A 20579-nucleotide genomic window follows, 5' to 3' on the forward strand; every position below is an offset into this window, starting at 1 on the left:
TAATGTACCCAACATAAAGAAATGATAAATGCTTGAGGTGATGGATATGTTAATTAGCCTAATTTGATCATTACACATGTACAGAAATGTCACACAGCATCCCATAAATACGCACAATTATGTATCAATTAAAAAAAATTTTTTAATTAAATTAAATTTTAAAAAATACTGTTGCCAATGAGGACCTGGTTTGGATCTACTACCTCAAGGAGCTATGCGAATACTTCGTTTTCATCTTGTTTATCCATCCCTTAACCCCAGATAACCAAGTCTACTAGGGAGACAGACTCTAATCCAAGAACCAAACAACCAGAATCACACTTGTCATTGTTGAGTCTACCGTGTCTCTCTAGAATCCTTGGCCTTGCTTTAGATCTGACCATGGTCATCTCTTTCCTCACGGGCTCACTGAACCTCCAGCCCAGACTGGCCTTCCATCTACTTCTCAGTAATGCCTAAAATGGGGAACCTTCCACAGAACACATCTGACCAATTACCGTCCCTCCTTAAAAGCCTTCAGTGGTTCCCCCACTGCTCAAAGAACCAGGCCAAACTCCTCGCTGGGACCTCTGGCATCTGTCCCTAGGACGCCCTTGCAGAGACCTCCCTAGTCATTCCCCAAAGATGCCCTGGACTCCAGGGTCCTGTGCTACTGCCACAGGGAGCGACCCGAAGCTTCCTCAGTGCACCATCTGCTTCTGCCTCTCTCCCTAGAACAAACTGTTCTGCCTGGAAGGCCCTTCCATGACCTTCCGAAAGGAGGTCTTTGTCATTCTTGGATCCTTAGCCCCTACAAACCATACAAGGGTACTTCAAAAAGTTGGTGGAAAAATAGAATTAAAAGGCTGGCCCATTAGTTCAGTTGGTTAGAGCATGGTGCTGATAACACCAAGGTCCAGGGTTTGATCCCTGCATGGCCAACCACCAAAAAAAAAAAAAAAAGAAAGAAAGAAAGAAAAGAAAAAAGAAATAGAAGAGATAATATAAATCTTTCCATGAAGTTTTTGAAGTGTCCTCATACTTGACTGACAATGGTAATAAAGACCACGGGATGATATATAACAGCCTCCATTTATAACCCACTGTGCCTCAGACACCATGATGTGTCTTTTTACCTGTATTATCTCATTTAATCCTCGCCATCATCCATGAGGTAGGTTCTATTATTTTTCCCATTTTATACATTTAAAAAATTTAGGCTCATAAAGGCACAGTAATTTGTCCAAGGTCACAAAGCTGGCAAGTGCTTAATGCAGACTTGAGCCAAGGTCTTTCTGACTCAGACGCCCCTTTCTTAATCACTATGGGGACAATCTGATATACTGATGACCATGGAAAAGAACCTTACCAACCTCTTCACTCCATGTAACAAAAAAAGTAAATATTTGTAAGAGTTTACTATGTGCTTGGCACTAAGCACAGACCACTACCTATCAAGATACCCATTCTTTCCTGTTTTATTTAGGGTGACAATGTCCTCTACAAAAAACAAAAATCACATTTCTCATCATACCTAGCAGAGTAAGCTCAGGCCACTGAGAAGAAAGGGAAACTGTTTGGAGCGACTTGCAGGCAACCTCCTGAGAAGAAGTTGGCACACACTTTTTTCCCTTCTCCTGCTCCATCCTTCTTGCTGTCAAGAACGCAGATGTAATGGCTGGGGCTCCAGCATCCACCTTAGACCATGAAATGACCTTGGAAATATAAGCCAAACACAGCAGGGCAACAACATAGAAGTAAATGACGAACAGTCTTTTGTTCATTTTATTCACTCAACAAATTTCTACTGAGCTCTATTATGCGCCAGGTGTCATCCAGCCCCCTTAAGATAGATACATCAGTGAACTAATGAGACAAAGGTCCCTGCCCTCATGAGGCTTACAACATAAAGACAAAAAGGCAGTAATAAATAGTGAATGTAATAAGTAACATATTAGAAGATGAGAAATGCCACAGAAAAAAGAAAGTAGAACAAAATAACGGAAACTAAGAATGCAGGGGAAGAAAGAGACTGCAGTACGGAATTTGAAGGACAAATGAGGGAATAAAGAGAAAAACAAGATCTAAAAAGACTCAGTTAAATTCGCTCCCAAACAACCTTGGAGAAGGAAACAGCTTCACGAGATACAGAAGAGATGTGGAGATCACCTGTGGATTTACTTGGCCCATAACAGCTCCTTATTCTCATTACCAGAAAAAACAGAATTGGATTCAAAGGTAAAACCTATTCCACACTAGATCGTCATTCCTAACTGTCCTTTTCAGCATGGTTCACAAGCGGGTTTGCAGCTCAGTAGGTGGTGTTCCAGGACCCCAACTCTTCACTTCAACCCACGCAGCTCAGCTCTCAATAAGGTTACATTTGGAGCTTCCAAACGTGTTTGAAGAAAAGGTCCTTCTGCTTAAAATAAAATGTGTTTGTGATGGTGGTTTGGCGGCAGGAGCCGAGAGGCAGCACATTTTGAGTCTCACACATCTTTGCATTGTCTGTGTTTGGCACCCAGTATGAATTCGGTGCCTTTTGTTTGCTCAGTGAACAAATAAACTTTGCAAACTTCCAGAGTCACTAGACTTGACAGTTGTCTCTCTCTAAACCGCACTGCTGCTGCTGCCAAGAATATCTCCCCTCCACTGAGCTTCCTGTTGCTCCCCTCTCTGGCTCCAAAATAACAAGAAGTTGCTTGGCAGTGATGTCACACAGCCACTGTCACTGCCTGCACGGCATTCACATGCTGGCTATATTTAAGACCCAGGCTTCATGTTCAGTGCCATGGAAATTGCCACCTTGTAAACCATAGCGGAAAGGCAAGATTTGAAAAATTATTTCTACAAATAACCAGGTTGCAAATTCTGCCTCTCCCAAGGCAAAGCGGAAAAGCCAGGAGGTTAAACTGAGCCACGGGCTGCAGCTCCCAGATCAGCTAGGTCCTGCTGTTTCATTTGCACCATTTCTCAAGAGTAACTCGAACACTAGCATTTACTTAGCAGCAGCATCTCTCTTCCAATTGTTCACCTTCCCTGGGCTCTATTGTTATCCCTCAAAAGCATTCTGTTATTTTTATTTACTCCTCTAGACTTCTCTACATACTTCTCATTTTAAAAGACGGCAAACAGAGCGTTAATAAACGGTAGATGCTTTTCCCTCCCCAGCAGATAATTATCATAACCTTTTAATGAGAATTCCATCATATTTATTGGTTTCAGTAATTTTTTATCGCCTCCTGCTTCTGTGCTTTGATGGGGAGAAGTAATGGACTAAAGCGACATTTCAGACACTACCTTCTCCCTTTTCCCTTAACAGCTGTGTATTTTTCACATCTTGATAAACCATCCAAGTCCATGTTTGGTGCAGATTTTGTGGGGAACAGCTGGCATCGGGTACTAATGACTCTGACGCTTAACCATTCAACGTGGACACGTGCTTCAAAATGCAGATGTTCATGCAAATATACCTTGCTACTTACTCCCTAAAAATTTTGGTTCATCAACAAAACCTGAGTCTTTGATTGGATTCTAGAAGCATGAGAAAATAAACAAGCACATGGCTTTCTCCCTGTACGTGATTGCTTTAAGAAATGCTACAATGCTCCTGTTCTCTTCCATTATGCTGCTGTCCATTTTCTTTCTTATTTTTTTATTTTTTATCCATCATTTTCATATAGAAAAACATGTAGGAAACCTACATTGTTCTTAAAATTCTGAGAGTTATGAGGGAATATATATGGCTCTCCCCTGTTCATAATGTTTGAGAAGGTGCTTCCATGATTTTAACTTTGGACACTAATGCATGTGGCATTTCCATTCTCCTATCTTTGGGGAAATCCCACATCACTATCCCAAAGGTCAAGGGTTCGGATCCACATACTGGCCAGCCACCAAAAAAAAAAAAACCTTAACCACATCACTATCCCCAAAGAAGAAAAAGCTGGGAAATCATTCATGCCAATGATACTTTCACTTTCCACAGTCACAAAATCAGGAGCCAAGTGGTGATGAGTGATAACCGTACAGCTCAACCTCTATCAAGTGGGTCCCTCCTGCCTCCCCCTACAGCCAAGAACAGTACATAACTTGTGCCATTAAAACATTCATATCCTTTGCCCTGTGATTCCACTCCTGGGAATACATACTAAGGAAAGAAACTGACAGAGGGAGAAAGAGCCATAGATACCAGGGTAATTTGTCACAGCTTCATCTACAATCTCAGAAGACTGGGAAGCAGCCTTAACACTAACTCAGGTGGAAACCACTAGTACACTGTGGCATGCTACAAGGCCATTAAAAATGACAAGGGGTCAGGCCCTCTCGCATTCTGCTGCGGGGATATAAAGTGAGACCTCTTTCTTGGAAAGGATTTTGGCAATACAAATCAAGAGGCTTTACAAACGTGGGTATTACATTTTTCAGATTCTAGCTGAAGAAAATGATTTTTAAAAAACAGGAATAGCTTTATAAAAATATTCATAGAAGTACTCTTAAAAGTACTCCTAAAAGAATAAAACATTGCTTAAGAAAAGGGAATGATGTGAGAAACAAGGACATATCCAAACATAGAACTCCACGTGTCCATCAAAAGTGATATTCTTGTAAGTAAACATGAGGAAATGGTTACATTGTTTATTGGATTACCATAAAAAAAGTTTTTTAAGGGAGACCATCAACTTAGATTCAGAATGATCTGAATTATGTAAAATGAATGTACACATAAAATAAACTGGAATAAAACACCCCATAAGTAAATAAACTATTAACAGTAATTGTGTCCAGGTGATTTTCTTCTTTAACCTTTTATGTTATTCCTAGACTTAAGGATTATAACTCGTGCACTAAATTGGGAAATCCCAGTATAAGCATAACTTGAAATACATGCAGAAACGCAAGAAAATGTTATAAAATAAGCAATATAAATTGCATGTGTACAGCTAATGGTAATACGACTGTAAAAATATACTTAAATGGACCAAGAATGGAAAGAATTATCATGCTAGGTTGTGGAATTTGGGACTCTTTTCTCCATTTCGGGTGCTTACATTGCTTTTATAATTTAGTATTTAAAGCGTGGGAACAAGATTTCTTGAGAAATCTCAAGCTGGCTAGTCATGGCAGAATCCTGTCACAGAATCCCACTTGTTTACATCCTAACCTGAAAGTATTCAACTCAATGTTGACTGAGCAAAGCTAGTTGCAGAAGCATGGACACATGTTGAAAGCTCACATGTAGATCCTTAAAAACCCACAAAGCAGGCTGACTCAGTCTGTTTTTTGCTACTATAACAATACTTGAGACTGGGTAATTTATAATAAACAGAAACTTATTTTCTCACAGTTCTGGAAGCTGGGAAGTCCAAGATCAAGGGGCTGGTATGTGGTGAGACCCTTCTTACTGCAGCCTCACATGGCGAAAGGCAGAAAGGCAAAAGACAAGAAGGGGCGGAACTTGCCCTTTTATAACTGCATTAATCTTACCGTAAGGACAAGGCTCTCATGGCCTAATTACCTCTCAAAAGCTCCACCTCTTCGACACTGTTAAAATGCCAATTAAATTTCAACATGCATTCTGGAGGGAACAAACATTCAAACCATATCACAAGCCTACATGTTGTTTACAATTTACTTAAAAATAAAATCTAAAATAAAAATGACAAATATTAATAGTGCTAATTCTTGCAGTGGGTCATAGGACTCTTTGTATTTTTCAAACAAACCAACCAACAAAATTAACTTCCAACTTGGTTCTGAGATTTTTTAAAAATCCCAAATACCTTCAACCCTTCTGAGACTGATTTTTTTTTTTTTTTTTTTTTTTGTGACTGGTAAGGGGATTGCAACCCTTGGCGTGGTGCCACCCGCACCGTGCTCAGCCAGTGAGTGCACCAGCCATCCCTATATAGGATCCGCACCCACGGCCTTGGTGCTCCCAGTGCCGCACTCTCCCGAGTGAGCCATAGGGTCAGCCCCTTCTGAGACTGATTTCAATTAACTTACCCTTTCAGATCATTACTAGCATTCTCTCTGAGCCCTTGCTACTTGAAGTGTGGTCTAAAAACCAGCAGCAGCAGCAGCATCACCTGGGAACTTATTAGATATATACATGGCGTCGGGCCCCACTCCAGGCCTGCTGAATCAGAATTTGAATTCTAACATGATCCCCAGGTGCTTGGTGGGTACATTAAGGTTTGAGAAACGTTGCTGTAAGCCACCAGTTGTCAACCTTGACTGCACACTAGAATGACCTGAGCAGTCTGGGTCTCACCTCCAGAGATTCTGATTTAATTGGTCTGTAGGACAACCTGGACAAAACAGCTTTAAAAACTCCCCAGGTGACTGTAATATAGGCAAAGTCTAAGCAACATATTTAGCTCTTCAACCCTGAGATTCTTTATTAGAAAGTTAGTTACATCTGAGCAACAGCAGGCTAGATTAACTCCAGAAAATGACTCTTTGCAGCCTTGAAATGGAGGAATAGTTTACTTCCACGAAACCAATAATCATCATCATGAATGCTTTTACTCAGTACTTATGCAGGGTACTCACTGAGCTTAGCACTTTTCGTGCTTTAGCTCTTGCATAATATCTATCAGGGAAAGACTATTATTAACCTGGTTTTCTAGATGAGAGGCATTAGAGATAAAATGACTATCGGGATCACACATCTAGATGTGACCTTGGGAATGAGCAACTCCTGAAATCATGGACCCTAGCTAGGTGCCTTACTTGCCTCACACTAGTGCCTGCACTGAGGAGGACTGAAATCCAGGCCTAACCCCAAACCCTTGCACTACGCATCTCCCCAAGAACAGCCAACTAAACTGGAGCACATGGCATTGTCATTCAAAATGTTAAAATCTTTGTCTATATATCCCTCCCCTCTATTTTCAGCTCCCACTGGTTAGAATCAGCTGTATTTTGTTGATCTCTAATTGATCTCTAATTGACTAAGCTTAACACAGAACAGTAAATATTTGATGAGAGAATCAACAAAGAACAATATTAACTAACCATCCATCCTTCACCAAATTTCAGTAGAATCGAACCGCTGGAAAACAGCTCCTCCTAAGCCATCTTGTCTCCTGCCCTGACATGTATCTTGTACTCGCCTCTGTCCCTGCACACCAGTCCCACCCCATGTTCTCAACACTTCATGGCTTTTCTGGTCTGTCATTAAAGACCTGCCAGCTGCTGACAAGCATGTGCTAGAGAATGACAAAGAGCACAATTTACTCTGCTCTTGAAACTCAGCCGAGTGAAAGAGCTGGCAGCCTTGAGGAGGCAAGCTTCGCACCCAAGAAATAAGGGACAGAGAGCCAGGATGTGCCGAGACACACAGTCAGAACTCAATGGGTAATTCAGCGTGGCCAGGGCCCAATTCATGGTAACGGACTGGAAAAGAGTCGGGCAACTGAAAAGGAACCAGAAGGCTCTTGAACACAAAATCCTGGTACATTTGCAAATAGTCTTCAGAAAGAACACTGGGGATGGGCTAAAGCAGGGATTCTCACTGGGGACAGTACTGCCGTCTAGAGGTGTACCAAAAATGCATGGGGACACTTTTGGTCATCACAAGGATGAGGGATGCTACCAGCATTTAGAGAGTGGGACTCTAGCTGTCCTGAAGGGCCACAGCAGTCCCACACAACCAAGATCAGCCTCCTGAGGCCATTTGTGAAAAACCTGTTTACAATCTGAGCCTATAATCTAATTTAACATACACTGATTAGTTTTTACCCTAGGAGCTACCCATACTCTGCTGTTTTATTTTCTGTACTTCTTATAAAGAGTGACTTCTGCTCTCCTTATCTCCTTTAAATCCAAACTTATGCATTACAAGTAGGTGGAAGCACTTAATCTCTAGCATAGCTGTGCCTGGCCAATATATATTGAAATCTATTTTTTATTACAAATTACTTTCCTTTTATTTCTCCTTCATATTACAGTTAAGGTGTTACACTGACTTTTTAAAATTACTTGTGTAGGGGGCCGAGCCCATGGCACACTCAGGAGAGTGCAGCGCTGGGAGCACGGCCACGCTCCCGCTGTGGGCTCGGATCCTATATAGGAATGGCTGGTGCACTCACTGGCTGAGTGCCGGTCATGAAAAAGACAAAAAAAAATTTAAAATAAAAATAAATAAATTACTTGTGTAGGTATGTTATTTTAGCTATGAATTTTATTTCTGGAAAGTAAAGGGGGCGTTACCAAATATTTTTACAAAAAAGGGGATACTGAGTCTGCTAAGACCTAGTCTAAAGATGCCAAAGTAGCTGGACTAGGTGCTTGTTAATGGGGTTAAATTACATCAGACCTAAACACCTAAACAAGGAAAAACACAAAAGAGAACATAGCACAGAAACAGTCTTACTACCAGTGGGAATGCCTGAAGCCCAGAACTCACTGTATAGGACAGCTGGCACAAGAGTGTCAGCATGGTACCTTTACTTTGAGAAATCCATAGAATCCAAATGCAATGGGGAGATGACCCACTGTGGAAATAACCCACCTCCAGAGACATGGGCAGCCTTTGCCTGACCAGCGTTCACCCCCCACCTGATGGGAGGAACATTCCGATTCTCCTTTTAAGGAAAGTGTCCTCTGTCACTCATTCCTGCTCTGTGTGGTATAGGTGAGGAAAGCTCACCACCTCCTCTCCGGGGGGCATGTGACCTAGACCTGAGCAGCAGGAGTAATGCATCCTGCTGGGGAAAAGAGAGTGAATCCTGGGACTTTCTCTCTCCTCCACTGGGGTTGCTAGGCTGATGGGATTTAGGCCTGCAGCTGTTGGGGGCCCTCTTGATGCCACAAGAGAAGAACAGGCCTGAGACTGAAGCTGAGACAAGGGAAAGAGAGAGACAAGGAAAGACATGGGTCCCGCATGACACCACTTGAGCCTTCCGATCCAGCTGAGCAGAAAGCCAGTTCTTCTTCGCTTCTGAGTTACACCAGCCATCAAACGCACTTTTTCATGGGCTGCTCAGGGTGGGTTCCTGTCCCCTACTACTAAGAGTTCTTACTGTCTACCTACTCTAAGTGTTAAGATTTAATTGGATGGCTGAGGGGTTTCCAGAAAGCCCCAATTTCAAATCACTATCATTAGGCAGTAAAGGTCTCTGAGGGGCTGGACAGTGGGATCTGAGCAGGACTGCAGGGCCCTTGGCCCATCCTTCCCTTACAGGCTGTGCCATACAGTTCTCAATCTCACTCGCAGGACACCATCACTGCAGATCTCACTGCTCAAAGGGACACATACTGGGCAGGGAGGGCTGGAAAAATCACACCAGTAGGAACTGAAGGTCAAATGAAGGCCAGTGGCCAAGGGCTCCAAGATGTTCACTGTAGGGGAAGTTTGGACAAAGGAAAGACCCACGAGATTCTGCCTCCACATCCCTAGCCACCCATGGCAAGGCACCAGCTAAGAAGAGATACAGTAACATTCACTGAGTACTTACAGAGGGCCTGGAGCCGTGCCGAGCACTTTAGAAGCTTCAGCTCATGTAATCTTCCCAGCAATTCTATAAGGAAGCATAAAAGACATGATTTTGCCTGCCCCTTGCCTGCCCTGGGGGGCCTGGCGAGGCTGTCAATCACAGCCCTCTGCTCACTCCTGGCCTCAATATGCCGAATGAAAAGTTTTCCCTAAAATGTTGTACAGTCATCCCTCGGTATCCACAGGGCATTGGTGCCAGGACCCGCCACAGATAACAAAACCTGAAGATGCTCAAGTCCTGCAGTTGGCCCTGAGCATCTTGCGAATACCGTATTTTCGATCAGCAGTTGGTTAGATCTAAAGATGTGGAACCCATGGATACAGAGGGCTGACTGAACAGACATTAGGAGAAAGAACCCTGTACAAGGCCATCATTGCTGCTGTGTGCAGAGCGCTTGTTCACGAATGACACCAGCACACAAAGGACACAGAGCCAAAGAAGGGAAAGAAAAAGCACTGGCATCACCGGAACACCTGAGTTCAGCGACCTCTGCAGAAAGTGCCCTGCTCTTCGATTTCCCAGCTACAGCAAGAAAAAATTCCCCTGAAGACCCAAGCTAATTTAGTTTGAGTGTCTGCCACCAAAAGCACGTTAATGTGAGTTGGAGAAACTGAAATTTGAGCAGTTAAGTTACAAAGTTGCAGAGCCAGGACATAGTTGCTGTGCTGTGCTCCTTCCCTAGCTAAGGGTTAGACATGGCCCTCTCAAGCCAGCAGTGACCATGAAACACCAATACGGCATCCTGCTCAACACCACCGCACAGGAAGTAGGAAGAAGATTGCTCCCTGCCGCCCCACCCTCTTTGAAATCTTTAAAGAGACAAAGAACTAGAGACTCAGAAGGGTCAGGGGAATAGCCCCAATCACAAAGCTCTTAGCAACACTTTTTGTTAGTGCGCTACCACTGCCCAGTTCTAGGAGAGAAAAGCTGTGACCAAGAATAACAGGAAGGCTGGTTCTGACCAGTGCTTTGTGAAACAACCCAGTGTGTTCTCCTCAAGAACACTGTCTTTACCCTCTGGGTGAATCTCAACAAGTGAGAAGTCCCTTCATGGACCTGGCAGGGTGACTGTTGAGGGGGCGAGTCAACTGAGGCACAGAGAAAACACAATGCACTCCAGTCCCCTAACACCCAAACAAGGAAGCCTGGTTAGTCAAGACTCCTGCAATTATAATGGAGAGAAACAAATTGCAAACAGACTCAAGCAACTAAAGCAATTTATTGGCTCACATACTTGAAAAGTCCAAAGAAAAAACAGCTTCAGGAAATGCTGGATCCAGGAGCTCAAATGATATCATTAGGAACTGTTGATTTCTCTCTCCCTCCAATCCTTCTCTGTCTGGTCGCCATGTGGGATAAGACTCTTCCCACAAGGTGGCAGAGTAGCTGCCAACAAGCGCTGGTTCACATTGTCCTCTGTAAAATGCTGTAACTGGCTCTTATGAGATCAGCTTGACCACATGCACTTCTGTGGCACAGTCATGGTGGCCAACAGGTGGAACAAGCTGACTTTCCAGGACAGGATGGGCTGTCCTCCTCTGGAGCCCAGTGGGGGCAGTGGTGAGGCCAGTCCCATCAAACCCCATATGCAGAATGGGGAGGAGGAAGAGTCCACCAAAGAAAACTGAAGTTGTGTGATGGTTAATTTTGTGTGTCAATTTGACTGGGCCACAGGATGCCCAGATGGCTGGTTAAACTTTATTTCTGAGTGTGCCTGTGAGGGTGTTTCTAGAAGAGATCAGCGTTTGAATTGGTGGGTGACTGAGTAAAGCAAATGGCCCTCCCCAGTGTGGGTGGGAATCGTCCAATCCATTGAGGGCCTGAATAGAACAAAAAGACAAAAGAAGGTGAATTCTGTCCCTGATCGCTTGAGCTGGGACATCGACCTCCTGCCCTCGGCACACCTGGTTCTCAGGTATTCAGACTCAGACTGCAGTCGACACCATTGGCTCTCTGGCTCTCAGACCTCTGAATTACACTGGTTTTCCAGGGCCTCCAGCTTACAGATGGCAGCTTGTGGGCCTTCTCAGCACCCATAATCATGTGAAGCAATACCTCATAATAAGTCTCTTTCTAGAGAGTTACATACATCCTATTAGTCAGTTTCTCTGGATAGTGCTGACTAATACAAGTAGTGCCTGCCCTAGGAGAAAGCAGATCCTGATGCGGGTAGCAGGCAGCCTTCAAGATAGCCCCCAGTGGCCCCTGTCTCCTGCTATGCAAACCCTTGTGTATTCTCCTCCCACATTGAACTACGGTTGATCTGTGCAGAAGTGATCTGTGTCACCTCCAGGATAGGTTATAAAAAACATGGTGGATTCCATTTTGGATGTACTCTCTATTGCTCATGGGTTATTCATGCTGGGAAATCAACTACTGTGTTGTGAGCAGCCCACATGGCAAAGATGTGAAGTCTCCTGCCAATAGCTAAATAAGGGCACTTAAAAGTGGACCCTCCAGCCCTGGTCAAGGCTTCAGATGACAGCAACTCTGGCCAACAGCTTTACTACAACCCCTAGCTAAACCATTCCTATATTCCTGACTCACAGAAACTGTGAAGGATCATAAATATCTGTTGTTTTAAGCCACCAAGAGCAGAAATAGAAAATGTCCCCACAATAATCCAACAACCTGTTTACATGCTTCCCTCAAAGGGATTTCTCCTCGTGTAAATTTGTGTCTTTCTTTTAACATCTGTCTCATAGTTTGAATTTTCTTAATTCAATTGGAAACAAGGCAATCAATTATTTAGAGGAATGTGACTTACACAGCCTTAACCGCTACTGACTATAACACCTCCGCATCAGGAGCTAGCAGCTGCTCAGGGCCATAAAAGCCCTGGGCTAGATATATGACCTTGTTCTAGGGAAGCCACTAATTCTGTGCAAAAGGAATATGTAATCAAATGCTATATTTTCTCAGTGACGTTTCAGTGTTACAACCATACACTCAGAGCCAGTAGAACACATACATACTAACACACTCTTAGCATTAGAATACTTACAGAACAATTACATTGTATAATGTTGAATATACTAATTATCCTTATTTAAGCCTCACATATTGCGCATAGGTAATGATATTCAATTCTGTACCCCATAGGCAGGAAGGCAGGAAGGAAGAATACTTACAGGAAAAATCAATTTCACTTTTATGACTCTGAAACAGCCTAGGTTTTAATTCTTTCTGCACCATTGCTCTTAAAATATAACTTTTAATCAGGCAAGGTTTCCTAGTAACATCATTATTATATTAAAGAAAAATGATATTGACAGTTAACGTTTATTGAGCATTTATGAAGCACATTTACTGAGCTGACATACAGTCTCTCATTTTATCCATGCAACAACTCTATGAGGTAGACAGTTTTCTTATCCCCATTTTATGGCTAAGGAAACTGAGAGCCATCTCTTTTCCATAAAAGTTAAGTAACTTGTCCAAGGTGACACAACTAGTAAGCAATAGAGCAATGATCTGACCCCCGCAGCCCAGTGCCAGAACCAGTACCATAAATCACTAGGCCAAACCGCCTGCATTATGAAACCTGCCACCTGAATACACATGGGCCTGAGAGCAGGACAGCCCTGATGCACACATATGGGCCTCACCTTCCAGTCTGTGCCTCTTCCTGCCCCACCCCAGCTGCCCCATCAACTGCAGCACCCCCAGACCCCAAGCAACAACCACCGAAGCAGGTGCACTATCCACCAATACTGACAACTGTGCTTCTGTGGCCAGAAGCAAGAAGAAAGTGCTGATAGCTGGCAGAGGTGAACTCTGTCTGGAACATGCCAGCAATGGGGTTTTTCAAAACTTACACATCTAGCTGAACCGTTTGCTTTCTTCCATTTTCTCCTTCTGAAATATTCGTCTGTTTTACAGATGTGCCTTCTGCCTGCAAACTGCAAACTTTCAGACACTTTAAACTCTTAGCTACCAGTTGTTTAAAGGGGGAGACTTCAGATTATTAAATTGCCTTGTTAAGAAATTAGGTTTTTTCCTACCCCATTTATGCGATAAAATTTTCCCAAGAATTGTCACGTGCACTTCCTTTAAAATACTCTTACGATAGCTTGCTCGTGTCCAGAGCCTTGTGCTCTGAGACATACTTCTCTCCTCATTCGGTCCTCTCGGGTGGATAAGACCATCCTCTCCATTTCAGAGATGAGAAAGCACATGCTTACAGAAGTTGAGCAATTCACCCAGAAACACACAATTTGTGTGTAATGAAGCAAGAGCTCGAGGCTAAGCTGACTCCTAATATCAGCCATTACAATGACAGGGAATACATTGTCTCTCTTTGATGACTCAGAGCCAGCATCTCTAAAGACTTCGGTCTTTATTGTGAACATCAAATGCAGCTATGTCACAGAACTCCAGCGTGGCCATGTAGAATAGCAGGCCACTTGAGAAAATGCCAAATTAGGCACCTATTACTCTCTTTATAACAGTCATTTAATTGTCTCTGTGGCTCTTGAGATGTCATTTTAAAATGTGAAGAAAGGGGAGAAATTCAAAGAATGAAAATTAACATGGGATCACGGTGCCAGCGTTCCATCACACATGCAAAACAATCACATTAGTGCCATGCACGTCATCTAACAGTACGAAGATGGTAAATGCTGCTGCTGTAAATTTACTTAACTCTGGACTCCCTTGCACATCCACAAGACACATTTATCTCCTGGTCTTATTTAAAAGTAATCTTAAAGAACAACCAATAAACTGCTTATCTTCCCTAAATTGGAAAAAGTCTAGAAACAACCCAAATGTTAAATTGACCATATTAAATTGACCATTCCAATCCAGAATGGTCAATTTAATGCAGTGCATTAACTCAGTGAAATACCACATCTGGGTATATAAAAATGATTAACATGAAGCTATACGGAAACAGTATGGAACTACTTTTGCAGTGATAAGTAATGGAAGGAGGTAGACTAAAAACTGACAGGCTAGAGATAAGTAAAACATATAAAAATACATTTGAATGTGAACAAATTCAGTAAAAAAAAAGCATGTTTTTATGTGAGCTGGTTTTTTTTTTTTTTTTTTTTTTTTGCTTTCTTTAATAAAATATAAACAAAGTCATGGAAAAGGAAATAAAATGGCTCAAATAAAAATAAGCTCAATCATACTCTTAATTAGAGAAATGGGAATGAAAAATACTCCGCCAGCATCATTTTTCACCCGTGATAATATCAGAGACCCAAATAATATCACAGATCCCACCCTGTGAGCACAGCTGTGCAGCAGCGGGCAGCACGCATGGCTGTGGAACATACATGGCCCAGCATCTGCGGAGGGCAAGCTGGTGATCTCCATCCATCTGACAAACACACTGCACCTTGACCCAGCAATTCTACTTCCAGGAATTTTTCCAACCAATAAACTCATGTAGGAACACAATGACAAACACAGAGGTTATTTGCCATGGCATTACTAGTGTAGCAAAGGACTGGAAGTGACCTCAATGCCTGGCTGTTGAAGGACTGCTTAAACAAATTCTGGCACGGTCAGACAGTGAAATATCATGAGCTCTTCCAAAGCAGATGGCAGCCCTGTGTGCACGAACACAGAACAATCTCTGAGAGGCAAAGTGAGCAGTGTGTAGGAAATGCTACCATTCCACCTTAAGGAAGAAAGGGAGGAGGGGAGGGAACAGAAAAGAAAAAGTATACGCAATCCTATCTGCTTGTGTATACGTGGAGTATCTCTGGCACTGGTAACACTGACTGACCACGTCCAGAGAGTAAATTGGGTGGCTGGGACAAGAGAAAGGGGACTTGCATAATTTAACCTTTTGTATTTTTGAACTATGTGCATACATATAATTTATTTAATGAAATAAAATACATAAATTTTATTTCCTTAGGTCACTTTTTTTTTTTTTTAATTAAAAACTGTGGTTGAAGGCTGGACAGATAACAGCAAGGTCAAGGGTTTGGATCCTTGCACCAGCCAGCCACCAAATAATTAACAATAAATAAAAAATAAAAACTGCAGGTAGAAGGTATGCTTGAGATTTTAACTAAATCCCCACATGCTCGCCTCTGTGTCCCTCACCCTCCCCTACCTGGCCAGTGCCTGGACCTTCATGACGTGCCGCTCCTCCTGCTCAGCCAGCTTCTTTTTCAAGGTGTCGACCTCTTGCCGGAGTGCAGCCGAGTGCTCCATCTCGCCATCGAGCAGGTTCCGCAGCGATCTGAGAAGAGGGGACCCCATCTGTTCAGATGCTGTCAATTCATACTTCATCGAGCCCAGAACACAGTTCTTCACCTAAGTCATGTCCTAATTCATTCATTCTCCACAAGGCTCTGCACAAGCCATAATTCAGATCTATCTCATCTAAACTATTTAAGAAGATACCAAACTCTGGTCAAGAGCCTCAGAATAATAGTTAGGATGGACTCCAGGGCACTCATCTGTGGCCCAGGCTCCGTGTCCTGATCACGTGGGAGCAGGCTGGCCATCTGACACCTTAAATCAAGGGAAGACAATGAGTTAAGCAACTCCCAGGCAAGTCCCCTTTCAAGTCATCCTGCTCAAAGGTGTAGCACATTAAACTGACACCATTTTGTCACAGCCACACTGGGTAAGAGATTTAACAAAGGAAAGCATGCCAGGAAAGGCTGAAAGAATAATCTAAGGCATAAAAATAAAGTATCTGCTCAGAAGATCTGACAGGTGTCTAGTCTCTTCCTCCTCTGCCCACAAAATACACAGTGAGCCTGTGTTCCGTTGCTATTTCCAGGTTAAACAAGCCTGCAAAGCATTTTATATCACTATATAGTTTGATACGGCATAGTAGTTTTACATTCCCAAGCTTGTCAGCCCTACGGAACATGTTCACTTGTGCATCCATCATTCCTGATCTGAAATAAGGGAGAAGGCAGAGGATCTTCTAGAACTCACCACCAGTTACCACCTAGAACTGAGCCAAACATGGTTCTGCTGACCATTTACTTCACTGGACCTGAAATGGCTATTTCTAGACATGAATTATTGACTGTGGTGCATCTACATACTAAGTCTAGAGGACACTGGCCATGTAACATCGACCCACCCACACACTCCCATTATTCACTGAATTCTCCAAGACCTGTGTTCACTAACAGCTTTGAGAAAATTCCCCTCTTGGGGTCTGGGAGCCCCTGGTACAAACATGGTATGATTTTTTTTTTCCTTCTCTGGGAAGGAGAGAGATTAACAGACAGAAACTATTGTTCTTCACAAGGTAAAAACAAAACTTATGGCTCCTTCCAAGATAATGGTCCCAGCTGGAACAAGGAAAAAGAACCCTGCAATGGCTACAGGCCCTTTGGTGAAAGTTACTTCAGTCAGAAAATGGTACTGTTTAAAGATTCCTTTTAAAAATATCCTCTTTTGTGTTAGAAATCATGCTTGTCTGCTTTTACATGTTCCCATAAAAGATGAGGGAAGAGTTTGTCAAGCAGGGCTCAAAATAAGATTGAAAAGAAGTCTGGCCAGTTAGCTCACTTGAGAGAGCGTGGTGCTGGTAACACTAACATCACAGGTTCAGATCCCCGTACCAGCCAGCCGCCAAAAATAAAAAGCAAATAAAATTTTAAAATAGTAAGATTTAAAAGAAAATCATGACTGGATGTTACCATGGACCCTGAATTTCTGCTCTGGGTAAAGAATAAGAGGGTGATATGAACACACACACACGTGCACCCAGGAGCACATGCGCCACCCCCACCCCCACCCCACACCCCCTCCAGGGAGGCAGCCTGATGGTGCTCACAGAGGCTACATGGATAAGTGCCGGCAAGCCCCTTACTGACCACTCCATAGTCAAGACAAGGTTCTGGCAGTTGAGAAGCTCAACTTCAGACAGTCAGATGGCAGCAGTGCAGCCACTACCAAGTAGCATCTAGCACTGGTTTCACCAGGGAAGAAAGATTAATAATACCCTTTCCCTGTCAGTCTCTGCAATTGGGCTTTTAGCCAAGTCCAAGTATCCAGATATCATCTTGCCCTAAGTACCTCTCATTTGGGCAAACTTTAAAACAAGTATCGGAGTGCCTGAAATATAGTAGATAGGCCCTCAAATAAAGGTTACTCAACAGACTGCTTTAGAGGTTAGAGAGGTGACAGCCAAAGGTACAGGGTTCCTTTATGAGGTGACAAAAATGTTCTAAAATTTGCTGTGGTGATGGCTGCACATATCTGTAAATATCCTAAAAACCATTGAATTGTGCATTAAATGGGTAAATTGTAGGGTATGTGAATTGTATCTCAATAAAGGTTGTTTTTAAGAAAAGAATTCAAGAATGTTGCACCAAATTCTTCATCTGTTCTAAGGTGGTGCCATTGTTGTGCGGTTCTCATTCCCAGCTTACACACGAGCCACAAGAGACATACGGTCATGCATCACTCAACAATGGTGATGCGTTCTGAGAAATGCAATTTCTTTCATCTGTTGTATTCTCTTGGTCCCAGAGGTGGAAAGTCAAAGAAGGAAACTACACCTCAAGTCTGAAGATCACACTACCTGTTTTCCTCTTCCAGCTCATCCTTCCTGTTCATCATGGCCACGATGGCTTGTCGCAGCTCATCTAAGGGAAGAAAGCAAAGTCAAAATGAATGGGCAGCTCTTACCTGTTGTCATACCATCCTCTCACCTCTGTGGATTACATGCTACTAAGAATGACTTGTTTAGATAAGTTCCCCTTCCCCTTTCAAAAATAATTCCTATACAGTCTAAGAGTCCCAGTGGGCTCGGCTGATCACTCTTTTATCAGCCACACAAAACGGAAGGTCGGGGCAGGATGAGAGTAATGTGGAAGTGTTTCCTTGTTGAACATACTCAGCTGCTGTGGAAAAGCCAGGCTCAAAATTTCTAAGCATTTTTCCAAGTCTTTGTTATTGAACATTTATTTTGAATAACAATTTATTCCCAGGTATAGCTGTTTATCAACCTAGACAGCAGATCCAGCAGTGACACTTGGCTCCATACCAGCATAGAAATAGTAACTCAAGTTTAATAGAAGTTCTGATTTTGTTACACTGACTTCTATACTTAGGTGACATTATAAGGGAGGAAGGAGTCGTCTCCAATACACAGTCCATAATCACCTGCAGGAGCTACTCTTCTGAACATCTTCAACATAGGAAAGCCTTCATGGATAGAAAACCACACTTTTAAATTAAATAAGCACACGAGCTTCTGATCTACATCAAAGTTAATTGGTTGAAAGATCACTCAGTCAGATCTCAAGACCAGAACTTCTGAATTCGGAGAGCCAGTGTTGTTTTGTTTACTTCCTTTAATGGACCTTGTGAACTGTATTTCCCTCTTAGCACTGGCTGCTAGGAAGCTCACAGCCAAAATCACACAGCTAGCAAGTGGACGTGGCTATGTAGCAACCACTATTTGTCCCAAGCTTCCCTCTGGTCTTCTTTTCCACCTTGTACCAATTACCAATTTTACTTATAACGTGTCTTGCTTTTTTTTTTTTTTTTTAAATCTGTTTTAATGTGCTGCTTCAAATCATTTTTTGGAAAAAAGTATGGTTTGTTGGTTTCTTCCTTTTAGCTAAAATTTAAACCCTTATACTTGCCAAATAGTTCAATGCCCTTACTGGCACTATCTCATTTAATCCTTTATACACACCTAAGAAATACATGTCACTATTCCCTTTCTATTGGGGTATAAATAAATTGCAAAGAAGGAAAGAAGAAGTAAATGGGGAGGGAGAAGGCCTAGATAAGTAAGTGGGTCCCTTTATACTCAGGATGCCCAGGGAGAAAGAAGCCACCAAAGACCCCAAAGCAGGAAATGGGGTCTTGGGACTAATGTTGTCCTCAGATTGCAGTGAAGAAATAAAACCTCACGTGCCATGGACGTAAGAACTGCTATTTTATGATGCTCACAGTAACATTAATCCATTTTACAGATGAGGAACAAATCAGTGGAGGTTCCTGAATAAGATACATAACCATACACTTCGTAAACATCAGAGCCAGGATGGCAACTGAGTCTCTGCCCCAAAGTTTGCTGCTCCTAACGCTGAGCTGTGAAGACACATATCACTGACAGAAGGCGACAATGTTATGTGTGGGCTACGTCCAGAGCCAAGCACTCTGGAGCCCACTGAACAACAACAGGTCCAGGTGATGAGGTCACATCCAGGACATTGAGGGCTGAGTTCCTGGTGCCATGTTGTAAGGCCAGAGCCATATGCGATCCTGTCAACTTTTCTCAATGTTTGAAAATGTTAATAATAGAAAAAATAGGTAGGAAACACCTTTCCAGGAAAAATGTTAATAAAAATTAGAAGTGGGGGGAGGGCAGGACTGTGAAGAAAAAGAAGACTAAGCCCATGGCAGAGTTAATCAGCCTTGAGAGGCAGAAAGAGGGAGGTCTGCCATCCTGCTGCCCCTACAGAAGGGAGCTGGGACATGAAATGGATGAAGCCAAAACAGAGTGTGCTGCCTGCCGGGGCCATGCTGCACACCTGTAGTTATGATGGCCCAGAGCTCACACATTCATTCATTTCGTCAGTCAGCATCTACTGGGCACCTGCTGGGTACAGGTACCTTCCCAAGGAGAGAGCCACGTTCCCAACTCACCTAAGGAAGGAGAACCCTGAAAGTAAGATGTCGTAATGGAAGACAATAATGCACATTCACAGATGCCTATGGTGAAATAGAGTCTGCACAGCTTTTCATGCTAAACTTGACCAGGTAACCAGGGCCCTTGCTTGGAGCTTGTACCAGTGTTTCAGCCTCTCTGAGCCCTTCTCTCAGGCACAAATAGGGAGCAGACGATTCCTTTGCACCTCCTGGGGCGCTGTGAGGATCAGAGGAGAGATTAGACAGGATGGTGCTATGGGGAAACAGTGCTTCTTATGGACAGTAGCAGGGAGCATTAGTGATTTAGAAGAATGCATCATACTGCTATTATGAATTAGAATTTTATTTTTAACTGGAAACACTGATAAATCTATAGGGAAAAAAACATGAGTAATTTATTCCCATGATACTATAGCCATGAAAAAAAACAGTCATATTATTGAAGACAGGCAGGATAATACCTCTTTGGCTCTCTAAGAAACCTAGAGCAGGTGA

The 20579-nt window shown here is 42.9% G+C and overlaps 1 protein-coding gene across 3 annotated transcripts in view; it reads right to left on the reverse strand.

Annotated features, from left to right (window-relative positions):
• The window catches only part of SNX29 (sorting nexin 29), a 573196-nt gene that overhangs the window by 422506 nt on the left and 130111 nt on the right, over positions 1-20579 (reverse strand). For all 3 annotated transcript variants that reach the window (XM_063099603.1, XM_063099601.1, XM_063099602.1), the window contains 2 exons: positions 18001-18064; positions 15559-15687 (listed from right to left, as the gene is read on the reverse strand). In XM_063099603.1, the coding sequence (XP_062955673.1) occupies positions 15559-15687; positions 18001-18064 (193 nt within the window). The remainder of the gene's footprint in view (positions 1-15558; positions 15688-18000; positions 18065-20579) is intronic.

The sequence above is a fragment of the Cynocephalus volans genome, chromosome 6 (assembly GCF_027409185.1).
Source record: "Cynocephalus volans isolate mCynVol1 chromosome 6, mCynVol1.pri, whole genome shotgun sequence".
NCBI classification, from domain to species: Eukaryota; Metazoa; Chordata; class Mammalia; order Dermoptera; family Cynocephalidae; genus Cynocephalus; species Cynocephalus volans.